The sequence below is a fragment of the Myotis lucifugus genome, unplaced genomic scaffold (assembly GCF_000147115.1).
Source record: "Myotis lucifugus unplaced genomic scaffold, Myoluc2.0 scaffold_7, whole genome shotgun sequence".
NCBI lineage: Eukaryota > Metazoa > Chordata > Mammalia > Chiroptera > Vespertilionidae > Myotis > Myotis lucifugus.
In genome coordinates this window covers 1,886,576-1,905,252 of record NW_005871055.1, presented here as the reverse complement: position 1 = coordinate 1,905,252, position 18,677 = coordinate 1,886,576, and the positions used below count along the sequence as shown (strand labels likewise).

At 39.8% G+C, this 18,677-nt stretch overlaps 1 protein-coding gene across 5 annotated transcripts in view; it reads left to right on the top strand.

Annotated features, from left to right (window-relative positions):
- Positions 1-18,677, top strand: part of SUGT1 (SGT1 homolog, MIS12 kinetochore complex assembly cochaperone) — a 66,152-nt gene that overhangs the window by 16,843 nt on the left and 30,632 nt on the right. For 2 of the 5 annotated variants that reach the window (XM_014448601.2, XM_023748093.1), the window contains 5 exons: positions 1,862-1,915; positions 8,509-8,525; positions 11,338-11,372; positions 14,242-14,338; positions 15,129-15,236. In XM_014448601.2, coding sequence (XP_014304087.1) covers positions 1,862-1,915; positions 8,509-8,525; positions 11,338-11,372; positions 14,242-14,338; positions 15,129-15,236 — 311 coding nt within the window. The remainder of the gene's footprint in view (positions 1-1,861; positions 1,916-8,508; positions 8,526-11,337; positions 11,373-14,241; positions 14,339-15,128; positions 15,237-18,677) is intronic. The other 3 variants (XM_023748092.1, XM_023748101.1, XM_023748096.1) reach the window with 3 other exon arrangements.

The following is an 18,677-nucleotide window of genomic DNA, read 5'->3' as shown; positions in this document are numbered from 1 at the left end:
TAATTGTAGACTCATGACCTTAATTGTGTACTGTCATTTTATCTTCATCTTACGATAGAGTGTTATCACAATTCTCTAAAGCAATGGCTCCTAACTTCCTGATTTTGATTTTGCTCCCTGGGGAACATTTGGCAATGTCTGGAGAGATTTTTGTTTATCATGACAAGTGGATGGGGAATGTGCTACTCACATCTGGTGAGTAGGGACCAGGGATGCTGCTAAATATCCTGCAATGCACACGACAGTCCCCCACAACAAAGAAATATCTTGTCCAAAATATTAGTAGTGCTGAGCTTGAGAAACACTGCTCTAAAATATTGTATGATTATATTTTTAAAAATTTACTCTATACTGCTTTGAGTATTTGCTTTTCTGTTGTATACCTACTTGAGAAACGGCATTAGGCCAGACTTTGCAAATGGAACCTACAAATTAGGAAGGAAGAGATCTAGGCAATAGGAGTTATTCTCAAATTTGGTTATCCCAAGTGTGATGCTTGAATAATATGGCTGGCTATTCAGTTAGCAAATCACTCAGCAAATTCTAGAGTCTAGTGCCTTGATGTGTGTTTGAAAACCCTAGAGAGACATGAGTCATTTCATCTTCTAGATTTCTAAGCTCTGTTTCTTATCTTTAGCAACTGAAGATTCTCTGCCTAAATTCCTTCTTTGAATAAATTATGCTTTGATTATATTAGAATTATTTCAGAGGTGGCCTCAGAAGAAGTTGTCTTCTCTTTGGTAAAATTGCTGTTGAGGATATTTAATTTAAAAACAAATTAGTCTTTTAATTAAATTCTAGGAAAAATTAAAGTATTAGGCTTCTGTTATTATCAGAGAGGATAAAACATTTATGACTCATAATATTAACCCCTCTCCCCTTTATATGGTAGGAAGTTTGGCTTATTTATTGATTACTTTGAATAAAAGGTTATTTAAATCTAGGATTTTGATGTAATTATTCCCCACTAGAATGAATGTGTGGGTGTGTATCAAGACCTATATAGTTGCATTCCACTTAGAAATTAAATTATAGAAATTAGAAATTATTAGAAAACTTTATTGTAAGAAATTTTTAATCCTTATTTTTCAGAATTATCTTGCCTGCAATTAGTTTGAATTAGTAAATGTTTATTTAAGAGTACTTTTAATAATTTTTCCTAACATATTTTATTAGATTCTGTGATTTTAGCGATTGTCATTGTTCTGAAACTTCAGAAGTGAATAATTTATATACATGATCACATTGCTATCTGTAAATACACAGTTCACTAACTATAGATAGTTCTTGGCTGCCTTGGAACTTGGAATGAAAAAACTTCACAAAGTATAAAGATGCTTCTTGGTGTTGGAGGATAGGCATGGTAAGGAGTAGAGCCACCGAGAATAGACAGAGTAGGTAGGTAGCTTCATTGGAGAGCAAACGGGTTGAGAGAGGCTTCTAGACCACATTCCAGCTGCTGGTTATTAAGCCTCCACCCCTTTCTAACATGTTGGGAATCTTTTTTGGGTCTGATTTTCCTTAGTGAGAGAGGAAGACGCTCCTTTAAGAGGAGAGGGGTGAGGGAAAATGTACGTTATATCTGGGAACTGGTAAGGTTGACTGGTTAAAATTAAATTTAAAATAATTAGAATTCTTCAGGATGAACAGCTAAATATTAAACCTGTTGGTATATTTATAGCTATAACATTAGGATTGCTGCAAGCTCTGTTAGGATAGGTATTTTTGTCTGTTTAATTCACTGCTGAATCCTCAGGGCCTACAGCACTGTTTGGAACATAGTAGGTAGTCAATAAGTATTTCTTGAGTAATATGTTAGATTTGCAGATGAGTGATTTTACAGTCAGTTTGCTCTTTCTAGGTGCAGATACTGATTTTATTGTCTGGATTAAAAGGTGTCAAGAAGCTCAGAATGGTAAGTATGTAGATTTCTCATGGTCTTTCAATTTAAAAAGGAGTAAATGGTCAACATTTTTTATTTAATCAAATTTGTTTTTTACTTTATACCTTGTAAATAATGCATGTTCCCTTAGATAGGAACTTCCAAAGGTATTCTTTAAAAAAAAATTTATAGCAGCTTTATTGAAATAGAATTCATATTCTATAAAACTTACCCATTTAAAGTGTAAAATTAAATGATTTTTAGTATATTCACGGAATTGTTCAACCATCAAAAAAATTGTGTAACCATCACCATAATCAATTTTAGAACTTTCATCACTCTCTAAAGCAGCGGTTCTCAACCTGTGGGTTGCGACCCCTTTGGGGGTCGAATGACCCTTTCACAGGGGTCGCCTAAGACCATCGGAAAACACATATATAATTACATGTTGTTTTTGTGATTAATCACTATGCTTTAATTATGTTCAATTTGTAACAATGAAAATACATCCTGCATATCAGATATTTACAGTACGATTCATAACAGTAGCAAAATTACAGTTATGAAGTAGCAACGAAAATAATTTTATGGTTGGGGGTCACCACAACATGAGGAACTGTATTAAAGGGTTGCGGCATTAGGAAGGTTGAGAACCACTGCTCTAAAGAAACCCCTAACCTTTAGCACTCTTTCTTCTCCATTGTCTCCTAACCCTATTGCTCCCCAGCCTTAAGAAAGCACTAATTTACTTTTTGTCTCTATGGATTTGCCAATTCTGGACATATACATCATATATGTGTGTGTGTGTGTGTGTGTGTGTGTGTATGTGTGTGTGTGTGTGTGTGTATATATATATATAAAAATAAATAAATGGCTAATATACCAAGTGTCCCCTCGGGAGTTCAACTGGGAGTTTGACTGCTTGCTATGACGTGCGCTGACCACCAGGGAGTGGCACAGAATGAAGGAAGACCCTGGTCAGCAGCTGGCAGCTAGAGAAGGGAGGCCCTGGCCAGCAGCCAGAAGGCCCCGATTGGCACTGATCACCAGCCAGGCCTAGGGACCCCCGAATTTCGTGCACCGGGCCTCTAGTTTTATACAAATGGAATCATACAGTATATGGTTTTTTGTGACTGGCTCCTTACACTTAGCATAATGTTTTCAAGGTTCAGGTTCCAGTGACTGCCTGACCTACCCCAGTATTCAACTTAAAAAATAGGCATAACCTGTAAAGTGCTAGACCCTTCTCTCTTTGGTGATGGGTTGCATCCTCCTGGGGGCTGTCATGCACCCACACAACTTGGGCCCTGTTTTTGTGAGCAGGTTCTCTCCTCATTCCCTTCAGTATGTTCCTGACAATGCCCAGGTCATTTGACTCCTACTCTCCCAAGGAGCGTCTGAGAAGCTGGTTTTTGCTAAAGCTTTTTTTTTAATCGTTAAAAAATTTTTCAATTATAGTAGACATACATTATTATATTAGTTTTAGTTGTACACCTCGGTATATAACTTACTAGATGATTATCCCAATAAATCTTGCATCCATCTGACTTATTAGAGTATTATTGATTACATTCTCTAGTCTATACTTTATATCCCTATGACTATTCTGTAACAACTAATTTGTACTTCTTAATCTATTCACCTTTTTCACCCATCTGCCCAGTGCCTCCTAACCCTCTAATCTGGCAACCATCAAAATGTTATCTATATTTATGAATCTGTTTCTGTTCTGCTTGTTTATTTTGTTTTTTAAATTGTTGATAGATGATTGTTGATTAATTGCCATCTTATTGTTCATATTTTTATCCTTTTTTCTTCTTCTTCTTAAAGAAGACCCTTTAACATTTCTTATTATACTGGTTTAGCTTTTTCTTGTCTGGGAATCTCTTTGTCTGTCCATAGATTCTAATGATAGCTTTGCTGGGTAGAGTAATCTTGGTTGTAGGTCCCTGCTTTTCATCACTTTGAATGTTTCTTTCCAATCCCTCCTGGCCTGCAATGTTTCTGTTGAGAAATTAGCTAACAGTCTTATGGGAGCTCCCTTGTAGTTAACTGACTGCTTTTCTCTTGCTGCTTTTAAGATTTTCTGTTTGTCTTTAACATTTTGCATTCTAATTTTGTGTCTTGGTGTGGGCTTCTTTGGGTTCATCTTGTTTGGGACTCTCTGTCCTTCTTGGACTTGTATGTCTATTTCCTTCACCAAGTTAGCAATGTTTTCTGTCATTATTTTTTCAAATAGGTTTTCAATTTCTTGGTGTCTCTTCTCCATTTGGCGCCTCTATGATGTGAACATTGTTATGCTTGAAGCCGTCCCAGAGACTCCTAATAGTATCTTCATTTTTTAAAATACTTTTTTCCTTTTGCTGTTCTGATTATTTTTTGTTTCTTATCCTCCAAATCTGATATGGTCCTCAGCTTGATCTACTCCACTGTTGATTTTCTGTAATATATTTTTCATTTCAGTTAATGTATTTTTTATTTTTTACAGTTGTTTTTTTTTAAAATTAAATCTTTATTGTTCAGATTATTACAGTTGTTCCTCTTTTTTCCCCCCATAGCTCCCCTCCACCCGGTTCCCACCCCACCCTCCGCCCTCAACCCTCCTCCCCCACTGTCCTCATCCATAGGTGCACGATTATTGTCCAGTCTCTTCCCGCATCCCCCACACCCCTTTCCCCCCTAAGAATAGTCAGTCCATTCCCTTTCTATGCCCCTGATTTTATTATAATCAACAGTTTATTCTGTTCATCAGATTATTTATTCACTTGATTTTTCGATTCACTTGTTGATAGATGTGTAGTTGTTGTTCATAATTTGTATCTTTACCTTTTTCTTCTTCTTCCTCTTCTTAAAGGATACCTTTCAGCATTTTATGTAATACTGGTTTAGTGGTGATGAACCCCTTTAGCTTTTCCTTATCTGTGAAGCTCTTTATCTGACCTTCAATTCTGAATGATAGCTTTGCTGGGTAAAGTAATCTTGGTTGTTGGTTCTTGGTATTCATCACTTTGAATATTTCTTGCCACTCCCTTCTGGCCTGCAAAGTTTCTGTTGAGAAATCAGCTGACAGTCGTATGGGTACTCCCTTGTAGGTAATTGACTGTCTTTCTCTTGCTGCTTTTAAGATTCTCTCTTTGTCTTTTGCTCTTGACATTTTAATTATGATGTGTCTTGGTGTGGTCCTCTTTGGATTCCTTTTGTTTGGGGTTCTCTGCGCTTCCTGGACTTGTAAGTCTATTTCTTTCACCAGGTAGGGGAAGTTTTCTGCCATTATTTCTTCAAATAGGTTTTCAATATCTTGCTCTCTCTCTTCTTCTGGCACCCCTATAATTCGGATGTTGGTACACTTGAAGCTGTCCCAGAGGCTCCTTACACTATCTTCGTATTTTTGGATTCTTTTTTCATTTTGCTTTTCCGGTTGGGTGTTTTTTGCCTCTTCGTATTTCAAATCTTTGACTTGATTCTTGAGATCCTCTGGTCTGCTGTTGGGAGTCTGTATAATATTCTTTATTTCAGTCAGTGTATGCTTAATTTCTAGTTGGTCCTTTATCACAACATCGAGGGTCTCACTAGATTTCTTGAGGGTCTCATTAAGTTTATCGGCGGTTTCTAGAAAATTCTTGAAAAACCTTAAAAGTGTGGTTTTGAACTCTATATCCAGTAGTTTGCTTTCCTCCATTTCTGTCATTTGTGTCCTGTTTCTTTGTCTCGGCATTTTTTTTATGCTTCACTGTGTGGATAGAGTGGCTTTCTGTGCTAGGTGTCCTATAGGGCCCAGTGGCTCAGCCTCCCCAGTTACCTGAGGTAGACACTCTTGGTGCACCCCTTTGTGGGCTGTGTGCACAGTCTTGTTGTAGTTAAGCCTTGATTGTTGTAGGTAACACTGGGAGGAATTGACCTCCAGGCCAATTGGCTGTGAGAATCAGCTCTGTCTACAGTGGGAGAACTTCTGTGCTGAAGACACCCTTCTGGGGCGGGACTTGCTTCAGTGGGGCTTTGGTGCTCACTGAATCTGCCCCCTGAGTGTGTCCCTTATGGATCTGAGGAGTTGTAATTGGATGGTCCCACTCTGACCACTGGGTACACTGGCTCTTGGATCTAAGGAGGTGCTAATCTAGCCTCTGCCTGAGGCTACCCAGCAGAAGCCAGCTGTAAAGCAATGCAAGTTGCCGTGGGGCCTTGGGCCAGCTGCAGTTTGTTAAGTAATTTTCAGATTATAAAGGGCCGGGCCTTTCATATGCAAAAGCCTCAGGGCACAGCTTGGGTGGGGCGGGGCCCCAGGGGATCAACAGGGCGAGCGGAGCGAGCAGTATGGCTGCTCTCAATCCTGCCCTCAGAGGCCCTGGCAATCGCTGTGAGTGCCTCTGAGAGAAAGCTGCCCTCGAGTTCCGACCGATGCCAGACAGTCCAGTTTCTCCCATATGAGTCTGGGTCCCCAGAGACTCGCCCAGAAATGGAGCTCAGAGCTTGAGACTCCCTCCCGATTGAAAAAGACAATCGTGTCCTCAGCCGCCAGCCCTCTCCGCATGCACCTACACACCTTTGTATTTTACTTCCGCACCGCACCTCCTCTGAGTCTCGGTATGCTTTTCTCTTTCCTTCTAGTTGTAGAATTTCCACTCAGCCAGCCTTTCTGTGGTTCTGGATGGTGTCCGTTCCGTCTTTTAGTTGTATTTTTGAAGTGGTTGTGCGAGGCAGCAATCTCCGGTGTTTACCTATGCCGCCATCTTGGTTTTCTTCCTACAGTTTTTTTTTTTTTTATATTTTCTATCTCCATTTTTATGTTTCCTATCTGTTTGTTGAAGCTCTCACTAAATTCTTCTCCTCTTCCCCTAAGTTCATTGAGCATCCTTATAAAGAGTGATTGAATTCTGCATTTAGTAGATTGCTTGTCTCCATTTTGTTTAGTTCTTTTTCTGGCGTTCTGATCTTTTCTTTCATTTAGGATATGTTTCTTTGTCTCATTTTGGCAGCCTCCCTGTGTTTCTATGTATTAGATAGAGCTGCTGCATCTCTCCAGCTTGGTAGAGTGGGCTAACATAGTAGGTTTTCTGTAGAGTCCAGTGGCATAGCCTCCCTGATCACCCAAGTTGGGCACTGAGGTGCACCCACCATGTGGGCACTGTACACCTTCCTCTTGTAGTTGAGTCTAATTGCTGTTGACACATCAATGGGAGGGATTTTCCCCCAGGCCAATCAGCTGCTAGGGCTGGCTGCGACCTCGATCACGGTGGAGAATCATCTGTGCAGGGGCCCACCCCACAGGACTTAATTCAGTGGGTCTCTGGTGCCTGCACAATCCCTCCCTTTGGTGTTTTGCTTCTGGACGTGGTTGGGTGATAGTGCTGCAATGTGGTCTGAAGCTATTCAGTGGGTGTACTGGCTCTGGGGCCTCCAGGAGGTGCCGGCTAAGGTTAACTACCACCTGTGTTCTGCCTGGGGTCACCTGGTGTGTGCTACAAAGTGATACCCAGATATTGCTACTTGTGCTGGGTTTGAAGGTATCCAGGTGAGGTTAAGCTGGCTACTGCTAGTTCTGAGCCTGGTATCACTTAGCGAGAGGTATGGGGCTCACTGAGGTAAGATACTGCTTGTTTGAGAGATTTTTAGGAAAATCTGAAACATGAGCCAAGACAGGTCATTCATATGGAAAAATCAATGGAAACAGCTTGGGTGGGCCAGAAAGTTGAGTGAGCAGGGCCTCAGAGAATTATCAGTGGGGGGCAAACAGTGAGAACCAGGTTGATAGAATCTGAGATGTGGTCCCTGCTTGCCAGATCTGTGAGGGAAGGGCTCATCAAAGGAATAATGGCTTCTGCCAACAGTTCAGTCTGGGAAAAAGACACCCCCCTCCCCGCATCTTGCCAGGCAATTCAGTTCCTTCCCGTAAGTCTCTGGTGCTTTGAGGCCTTTCAAGCTGCTGGCCTGGAGCTTAGAGGGAGTGAGTTCCAGTAATTGTGCACAGACCCTTTAAGAGGAACTGCCTGGTGCTCCAGCAGCCCTCATCTCCCTCAAGTATCAATTCCTACCAGTTTTTTTCAGCCAGAAGTTATGAGAACTTCTCTTCCTAGCACTGGAACTCTGGGCTGGGGGTCCTGGTGTGGGGCTGGGACCCTTTGCTCCTCAGAGGGGACCTCTGCAACTGAGATATCCCTCCCAATTTTTATCTGCTACATGTAGTTGTGGGACCAACCCATTTGCCATGTCCACTCCTCCTGCCAGTCTTGATGTAGCTGCTTCTTTAATTCCCCAGGTGTAGGATTTCCATTCAGCCAGATTTCAGGCGGTTCTGAATGATGGTTGTTCTGTAGTTGTAATTTTTATGTGGTAGGTGAGTACTGCCTTTACCTACACTGCATCTTGACTGGAATTCTTCCAAAGGTATTCTGAGTTTGCTATGTTGAAAGGAGGTGTGGATGAATTTGTGTTGCAATGGTATCACTGGTATGCAATTACTAAGGAGTTAAAATTAAACCAGGATGCAAAATTAAACCACTTTTTAAAATTTAGAATGTATGGAGAATTGGTTTGCTTAATCAGTATGTGTGTGCCATAGAAATCATGTATATAACTTTACCTATAAATGCAGTTATCTGAAAATGTTTCTTTTTTATGTTTTTTAATAGAGTCACAATTAATGGCGGTAAGTCCAAAGTTTTTATTTTTCATGTTTTTACTTAATTACATTATTGCCTTGCATATTTGAGACAGGATAAAGATCAGAATGATCTTTCTCTCAGTTAAATATTAAGCAATACAATTTAAATACTTGTTTATTTAGTAACTGAAGTAACATTGGTGAAAAAAGTATAGAAGTTTTTTTTTTTTAATTGTTTTTATTGATTTATAGAGATTTGAGAGAGGGTGGGAGGGGGTAAGGTGGGGTGGAAGGGAAGAGAGAGAGAAACATTGATCAGCTGCTTTCTGCATGCCCCCTACCAGGGATTGAGCCTGCAACCCCGAACATTGCCCTGAATGGGAATTAAACCCATGACGTACATGGGATGACGTTCAACCAACTGAGCCACACCAGCCAGGGCAGTATAGGAATTTATAGTCTTGAAAATTACTGGGCTCTTTTAAGGCATTTAGTGTGGTTCTAGTTGATTTGGTATATTTTAGTATGGTCAGAGTGATTAGTTATTTTCTCTGCTGAAAAGCAACAATTTAGGTTAGTTAATTTCTGCCTTGGAAGTACTTGCAGGGCTTGTTATGGTATGCTAAAACACAAAGATTAAAATTTGGAAATGTTTATCTCTATCTAACTTAGTTTTATGTTGTTTTGGATATGAAAATATTCAAGTTTTTTCTGTTATTACAAATTATAGTAGAGTTGTTCAATTTTTGTTTTAACCAACTTAGGTTTATATATAAAACCATAGTTAAATTATGGTTAATGGTTTTTAGGAGTGATCGTCTACATATTTAGTCAAGAAATAAAATGACAAGGAGTTAGAAGATATGTGTGTAGTCCTAACTCTTCATAGACAATCACTTAACCTTTTTCAGTATTTCTTTTTCATCCATAAAGGAAGATTTACATTTCTGTCTTCTAGAATTACACTGTGACATTGAGAAAGTCACTTGTCCTTTGAGCTTTCTTCATGTGTATACTGGGCCTCATAGAGCAAATCTACTCAGGCAGGCTGTTGTGGGCATCAGGCCAGTTATGCGCATATGTAGTGACTAGATTTTTGAACATCACCAAAAGTGAGCAATATCTGGCTATTCTCATGTCTCTAGGCTTGTTCATATTCCTAGGGGTGATGAGTAGGTAGGGAATGGATTGAAGGAGCTGTTTAAAAGTTGGCTTTCTTCACCTAGTAGTATTTTTGTCCAGGCCTTATAATGTTTGGAATTGGGATTATGTCTGAAAACAACAGTGGAATTTGAATAACAAAGACTGTCTAGTAACACAAACAGCTTAGTCACAGTGCTTGTTATCACTGCTATACAGTGGGGCCTTGACTTACGAGTTTAATTAGTTTCGTGACGGAGCTCATGACTCAAATTACTCGTATGTCAAATCATAAAATGAACGAGTGAGACACGTGATGCTGGGCTGATGTTGTGGCATTCACTGTGACGTTCGCTGTGCCAACTAGCGGTGGGGTATCTGAAGCTGGCTCATAACCCGAATTTTAGCTCTCAACCAAAGCAAAAAGTCGGCCGAGAGACGGCTCGTATCTCGAAAAACTCCTTAGTCGGGACACTCGTAAGTCAAGGCCCCACTGTAGTTCAATCTAGTTTTATTTTTATTTTTTTAAAATATATTTTATTGATTGTTTACAGAGAGGAGGGGAGAGGGATAGAGAGAAACATCGATTCAGCTGCCTTCTGCACACTCCCTACTGGGGATGTGCCCTCAACCAAGGTACATGCCCTTGACCGGAATCGAACCCGGGACCCTTGAGTCCGCAGGCTGATGCTCTATCCACTGAGCCAAACCAGTTAGGGCAATCTAGTTTTATTTTGGTACTAAGATGAATCTGTTCTAGTCAGGATCTCCACTTAATATCTAAATTCAGGTGTTTCTCAATAGTTAACACTGGAGAGTAAATTTGAGTTAGATTCAGCTTTCTCAAGTGGTTTTACTTTCTTCCTCCAAACCCCAACTCCTCCCTTTTTATTTAGGAGCAACTTAGAGGCCACCTATAACACAGGGCAGGTTCTTTAGATTTTACATAGTCTTAACTGGCACATAATGTAGTTTAGGGAAGTATGGCTTGATCAAGATTCACTTTGTTTCTTGATGGGCAAGGTAGGATGTTTGTTGTAGAGACGCCATAAATGGAGTAAGATGTTATCAGGAGGGCACCATGTAAGTGTTGCTTCATATGTTCCAGAGCAGTGTTAGTTGCCATTGTTATGCCTAAAATAAATTTTTTAAAATATATTTTTATTGAATTCAGAGAGGAAGGGAGAAGGAGGGATGAAACATCAATGATGAGAGAAAATCATTGATTGGCTGCCTCTTGTACGCCCCCTTCTGGGGATCAAGCCTGCAACCTGGCATGTGCCCCTGACTGAAATTGAACCTGGGACCCTTCAGTCTGAAAGCCAGCACTCTATCCAGTGAGCCAAACCAGCTAGGGCTAAAAAAAAGTTTTTTAATGTTACTATTTTCAGTTTAGAGAGTTACTCAGTCTTGGAACTTGACATTTTATATGTAACCTTTTTCAATCATACCTTTAGAAAGTTGTTTATATGCTTTTGAAAGAAAAATATTTTCTTAAAATTGAAACTAATAAAATTAAAAATGCTGAATTACTCTAATTTTTGTGTGAAGCCTAGTGTTATTTAATAACTATGGTCCCAGGGTTTGTCTTTGAAGGAAGTTCTCATGTAGTTTATTCCATATCAAACTATAGCACTAGGTAATTAATAATATGTACATTTGATACACGGTTGCTAAGCTAACTTGGAAAAATCTTTTCTCTTTCAACTTGCCTCAGTCTGTATCCCAGAGGACTCCTCAGTCAAAAATCAAGTAAGTGTTTCTTTTTCATAAAACAATGCATGATAAATATGCCTAAGGGGAAAAATACCCCTGTTGTTTAATAATAAGCAAGTCCTTACCCTGTGATTTTAAGTGCTTCTTAAAATCATATTATAAAAATCATATTATAGCCTGGAAAAACTAATTCTAAGGCTGTTTACTGATTAGTATTATACTTAAATTAAGGTTAAATTCAGATCATTTGTCTGCTTTAAATTTGTTTTGTGTTATGTCACCTTTCCATATATGAAGGAGAGCCTCTTCCAATTAAGTTATTAATACACAGGTAAATAAGTTGGTAGTAGGCTTGATAGAATTGTAACTTGACCTGCCTTTTATATTTGGAGTAAATTTTTTATGAGTTGAAAATAACTGTTGTTGAGGGCAGCAATTATAATAATGAATAAGCATTTAATAACAAGTATTTGAATTTAGTTTAAATTATTTATTAGCCATGTGTACAACTTGTATTCTGAGGACTGTAACAGAAACACAAGGAATTGATTTGGAGCTTTGCATCCTCACTGAATTTCAGAGGGAAACTGAGATGCTTAAAGTTTCTTTCTTTAATCAGGTGCATTTTAATTACCTGAAATGGCTTGGAAATGTTAAAATAATTTATTCATATTCTTTTTTTTAATTAAAAAATGTTTAAACCTTACGCAAGGATATGTTTATTGATTTGATAGAGAAAGAGAGAGAAACATCAGTGTAAGAGAGAAACATTGATCGGTTGCTTCCCATACGCATCCTGACTGGGATTGAACCCACAACCTAGATATGTGCCAGGACTGCGGATCGAACCTACAACCTTTGCATGGGATGATGCTTCAACCAACTGAACCATCGGCCAGGGCTAATTCGTGTTCTTTGTGGGGAGATAGAGGATGATTCTCCAAGTACCAAGTATACGAGGAACTTTGGTGGCAGCAGCAGGGTAGGATACATAAAGATCAAATAGTTATGATTTTTGGAGCATAAAATATTCCAACATTTATTTAATAAATACACTGTGTTCTAGGCACTTTGCTTGGTCCTGGGAAAATAATAGTGGCACAATAGATAAATAGCTTTGACCTCAAGGAGTTTATAATCCTATACTAATAAAAGACAAACATGCAAATTGACCATACTTTTGCTATGCCTTAAGCCACGCCCACCAGCCAATCAGAGCGACTATATGCAAATTAACCCAACCAAGATGGCGGCCGGCAGCCACAGAGCTGGAGCGAGCAGGAGGCTTGCTTGCTCCAGTGATGGAGGAAGCCAAGGTTCCCCGCCTGCCATGGCCTGGCTCTGAGCTCCACTGAAAGCAACAAAGTTTCAATTATAGAAGCTAAACAAACCCCAGATACCTGCTTTTAGCCAGCCGTGGCCATGGAGCTGGAGTGAGCAGGAGCCGGCTCTCAGCTCCAGTGATGGCAACAAAGTTTCAATTATAGAAGGTAAACAAACCCCAGATACCTGCTTTCAGCAGGCCGTGGCCTCAGAGCTGGGCGCGAGCAGGAGTGGGTTGCCCCTGGTGATGGAGGAAGCCAAGCTTTCCACAGGCCTCCGCTAAAGGCAACAAAGTTTCAATTATAGAAGGTAAATAAATCCCAGAATAAAAAAAGAAGAAAAAAAAGGAGAGGCTGGGAGCTTACGTCGCCAGGGTGCTTGGCCAGCCTGAAAATGGCCCTCAGCCCCTCACCCAGACTGGCCAGGTACCCCAGTAGGGACCCCCCCACCCTAAAGGGGGTGTGGCCAGCCTGAAAGCAGCCATCAGCCCCTCACCCAGGCTGGCCAAACCTCCATGGGGTGAGAGTCCCCAATGGGGTGGACATCCTCCGAGGGGTCCCACACTGCAAGAGGGCATAGGCCAGGCTGAGGGACCCCCCGAGTACACAAATTTTTGTGCACCGGGCTCTAGCCTAGTTTAATTTGAATGTGAGGATTCTTTTATTTTTGGAGCTTTCAGTGGGAAAGATACACAGAATCTCTAGGCACACTAGTTTTCCCACATACCTTGAGATTGAAAAAGGATAATGTATTTAATGTTATGCTTGGCAGGATGAGTTAAACTTTAAATTATTTTAATTTTAGCTCATTTCCTTTTGCTTCCCCGTGCTCAGGGCTGTTGGTTCCTAGCTTCAGTTAAGACAGTGGTTCTCAACCTTCCTAATGCCGCGACCCTTTAATACACTTCCTCATGTTTTGGTGACCCCCAATTTCATTGTGACAAATTGAGCATAATTAAGGCATAGTGATTAATCACTAAAACAATATGTAATTATATATGTGTTTTCTGATGGTCTTAGGCGACCCCTGTGAAAGGGTCGTTTGACCCCCAAAGGGGTCGTGATCCACAGGTTGAGAACCGCTGAGTTAAGAGATCATTGAAGCTGACCTGCATCTAGTGTTACAACTGCCACTGACTGATTGCTTCACCTTTCTGAGCTTGTATCTGTTCATCTGTAAAGTTGGGATTAGAAGTGTTTCTTTTAGTATTAGATTGAAATGAGAGTGTGAAACTATTGATGGTGTATAATAACTGTTAGCCGTTTGGGATAAATTTCTTTAACATTAGCTTAAGCACAACACAATTAAACATATAAGTGAATACCCCAAAAATCATGTAAGTATTTAAATCCAATGGAAAGGTTTGAGGCATCCTATACATTACCATCTGTACTGTTCTATCACTACAGATCGTAGGAAATTAGTTTCGTAAAATTATTTGTGTATCATCAGTTGCTGTGCTAGTTTGTTCCTTAAGGTGGAGCTATTGTTTATCAGATTGTAGTTTTTATCTTGACAAAACATAAGCAACAATAAGAAAATTAGAATTTCTGTTTTAAGTTTCTTTTTTCTTTTTTAATAGGTATGACTGGTATCAAACAGAATCTCAAGTAATCATTACACTTATGATTAAGAATGTTCAGAAGAATGACGTAAATGTGGAATTTTCAGAAAAAAAGGTCATTAGTGTTTGAACTATTTTTTATGTTGAGAGTAAATACTTTTATTTGCAAATATAGTATGTTGCAGAGTAATCTATAGCAGTTTATCAGATATGTCATTTCTTTCTGAGATTATGTGGAAAATGCTGATGGAAATCTAAAGCATTGCTTTCAATTTGCATCATTTTAAGTTTTGAGATAAGAGTATGTATACGGTAGGTTATAGTTAGATGTACGTTCTTTAGATTTTTAATTCAAAGCAGAACTTGACTAACAAATATAAAAGGTGCTAGTAAAATGTGATTTGTTTATATTTGTGTGGTATATACTTCATGAAGAAAGGTCTACTTATTGTATAATTTATACATCTTAGAATTTAACTATATTAAATGAATATGACTTTTAATATCTTGGTTTTTTAATATAGTTACTTAGTAACTATAGTAAATGAATATGACTTTTAATATTTTGGTTTCTCAGCATTTAGTAGAAAACTTTATGATAGAGTTAGTGGCATATGAATATTTTCTTTTATACTGTGTCATTATGCTCACTATATTCTGTTTCCTTGAGATTTAAATATTAAGTATGTGTTTTGAAACATTATTTTCCACTATTTAACTTAATTGTGTATGTGAGAATCCATGTGAAGGATACCAGGTTTTAAAAATGGATTATTTTGAGGTTCATAAATCTGTGTTTAAAATATTCTGCAACGTATTGAAGTTCTGTAATTGTACTTAGTTTAAGTATTTTACCCTTCATTATATAAATTTATAAAACGTGCTGCTAATTTTGTGTTCGTTAGTTGTCTGCTTTGGTGAAACTTCCTGCTGAAGAGGATTACAATTTGAATCTGAGACTTCTTCATTCTATAATACCAGAACAGAGTACGTTTAAAGTACTTTCAACAAAGGTAAGACAATTGAAAAGGGTCGTCAGTAGTAATATTTTCAAAATATAGAAACGTTGGTCAACTAATTACCCGTGTGATTATAAGCTTGTAAATCCTTTCAGCTACATATCTCTAAAAGGGACAGGTAAGTAATGATAATTTGTGCTTGTTTATTTGTTAATCTTCAACTGAGGAAATTTTTTCCATTGATTGTTAGAGAGTGAAAGGGAAGGAGGGAGGGAGGGAGAGGGAGAGAAAGAAACATTATAGATTGGTTGCCTCTTGCATACGCCCAACTGGGGCTGGGATCGAACCTGCAACCCAGGTATGTTTTGCCCTTGACTAGGAATCGAACCAGAGCCCCTTCCATGTGTGGGTCAATGCTCTATCCACTGAACAACACTGGCCAGGACAGTAACCATAATGTTTGAGTAACAATTTTCTCCTCCCTAAATTCTAGGACAATCTATTTCTCTCTCTCTCTCTCTCTCTCTCTCTCTCTCTCTCTCTATATATATATATATATATATATATATATATATATGAATGAATGAAAGCCTAATATGCAAAGTGTCCCCTCAGGAGTTAGACTGGGAGTTTGATTGCTTGCTATGATGTGCGCTGACTACCAGGGGGCGGTGCGGAGTGAAGGGAGGCTCTGGCCAGCAGCCAGAAGGCCCCAATTGGCCCTGATCACCAGCCAGGCCTAGGGACCCTACCCGTTCACGAATTTCGTGCACCGGGCCTCTAGTAGAGCATAAAATTCTACTTAATTTCAGTGGTATCTGTATACTTACTAAGATATGTGTAATACTTCTCAATAAAAAGGTTTTCAGGGGAGAACCAAGATGGCGGCATAAGGTATATACCTGTATGTGCCGCCCCCCACAACCACATTAAAACTACAACTAAAAGACAAAACGGCCATCATCCAGAACCACAAGAAAACTGGCTGAGTGGAAGTTCTACAACTAGAAGGAAAGAAAAAAGCTCATTGAGACTGGGTAGGAGGTGCGGAGGCGGCAAGAGCAGAGGTACACAGGCGCGCGAAACGACTGCAACTGGGCGTGCATTTTTTTTCAATCAGAAGGGAGATACAAGCTCCCGACTGCTCTGAACTCGTTTCCAGCGAGACTCTAGGGACCCAGACTCCTCCAGGGAGAAACTGGATTGTCTGGCAGCAGGTCGGAAAGTGAGGGTGGCTTTCTTGCAGAGCTGCTCGCAGGGATCATTGTTACTGTGGGGGCGCAGGACATGGGGATGCGGAGATGCGGAGACGGCTGACGGACAACCATCACTGTTTGCTCTGCCCTGGTGATTCTCTGAGACCTCGCCCCACCCAATTTACAACCCCACCCAAGCTGTGAGCAGCGGCGCAAATGAATTGCCTGTCCTTTCGCAGCCTAACCTAACAAACTGCAGCTGGGTCAGAGAGCTCCAAAACTTCCAAACCCCAAAGAGGAGAAATCTGCAGATCTCGTTGTAGCTCCTGCTGGGTGGACTCACGCAGCAGCTGACTTTGCACCTCCTTGGACATCCAGGAGCCAGTATACCCAGTGGTCAGACACCAGATTTCAACTCCTCACATCCATAAGTGACACACTCAAGAGGCAGACTCAGTGAGCACCAAATCCCCACTGAAGCAAATCCTGCCCCATAAGGGTGTCTTCACAGCATTTCTTCCACTATAGACACAGCGGGTCCTCACAGTGAATTGGCCTGGAGGTCATTTCCTCCCAGGGATACCAACAACAATCAAGGCTTAACTACAATAAGACTGTGCACCCAGCCCACAAAGGGGTGCACCAAGAGTGTCCATCTCAGGTGATTGGGGAGGCTGAGCCACTGGGCCCAATAGGACACCTACCACACAAAGCCACTCTATCAACACAGGGAAGCAGCCAAAATGCAGAGATAAAGAAACATGTCACAAATGAAAGAAAAGGAGGAAAGCAAACTACTGGATATAGAGTTCAAAACCACAGTTATAAGGTTACTCAAGAATCTTCTACAAACCTCCAAGGAACTTAGTGAGACCTTCAAGGATCTTAATGAGAATGCCAAAAAAATGGAAAAGGACCAGTCAGAAATTAAGCATACACTGACTGAAATAAAGAATAATATGCAGAGATCCAACAGCAGACTAGAGGATCGCAAGAATCAAGTCAAAGATTTGAAATATGAGGAAGCAAAAAACACCCATCCTGAAAAGCAAAAAGAAAAAAGAATCCAAAAATATGAAGATAGTGTAAGGATCCTCTGGGACAACTTCAAACGTACCAACATCCGAATTATGGGGGTGCAAGAAGAAGAGAGAGAGCAAGATATTGAAAGCCTATTAGAAGAAATAATGACAGAAAATTTCCCCTACCTGGTGAAAGAAATAGATTTACAAGTCCAGGAAGCAAAGAGAACCCCAAATAAGAGGAATCCAAAGAGGACCACACCAAGACACATCATAATTAAAATGCCAAGAGCAAAAGACAAAGAGAGAATCTTAAAAGCAGCAAGAGAAAAACAGTTAGTTACCTACAAGGGAGTACCCATACGACTGTCAGCTGATTTCTCAACAGAAACCATGCAGGCCAGAAGGGAGTGGCAAGAAATATTCAAAGTGATGAATAGCAAGAACCTACAACTAAGATTACTCTACCCAGCAAAGCTATCATGTAGAATAGAAGGTCAGATAAAGAGCTTCACAGACAAGAAAAAGCTAAAGGAGTTCATCACCACCAAACCAGTATTATATGAAATGCTGAAAGGTATCCTTTAAGAAGAGGAAGAAGAAGAAAAAGGTAAAGATAAAAATTATGAACAACAAAGCGACAACAAATACATATCTATCAACAAGTGAATCTAAAAATGAAGTCAGTTAAAAAAATATGATGAACAGAATAAACTGGTGAATATAATAGAAGTAGGGACATAGAAAGTGAGTGGGAAGAGGGTATGAGGGGTGCGGGAAGAGATTGGACAAAAATCTTACACCTATGGATGAGGACAGTGGCTCGGGGGTAAGGGCATGGGGTGGGGTGGGAACCAGGTGGAGGGGAGCTATGGGGGGAAAAAAGAGGAACATCTGTAATAATTTGAACAATAAAGATTTATTTTTAAAAAAAGGTTTTCAAAAAAGATATAATAATCAGCCTCTGTTTCAATTTGATACTGACAATGACTCTTCTCTTGAACTTGTTTTGACATACAAATACTTTTCTCACCCTACCTTATACAGTTAAAAATATAAACTACTATCGCTGAAACCGGTTTGGCTCAGTGGATAGAGTGTCGGCCTGTGGACTGAAAGGTCCCAGGTTCGATTCCGGTCAAGGGCATGTGCCTGGGTTGCGGGCACATCCCCAGTAGGAGATGTGCAGGAGGCAGCTGATCGATGTTTCTCTCTCATCGATGTTTCTGACTATCTCTCTCCCTTCCTCTCTATAAAAAATCAATAAAATATAATAA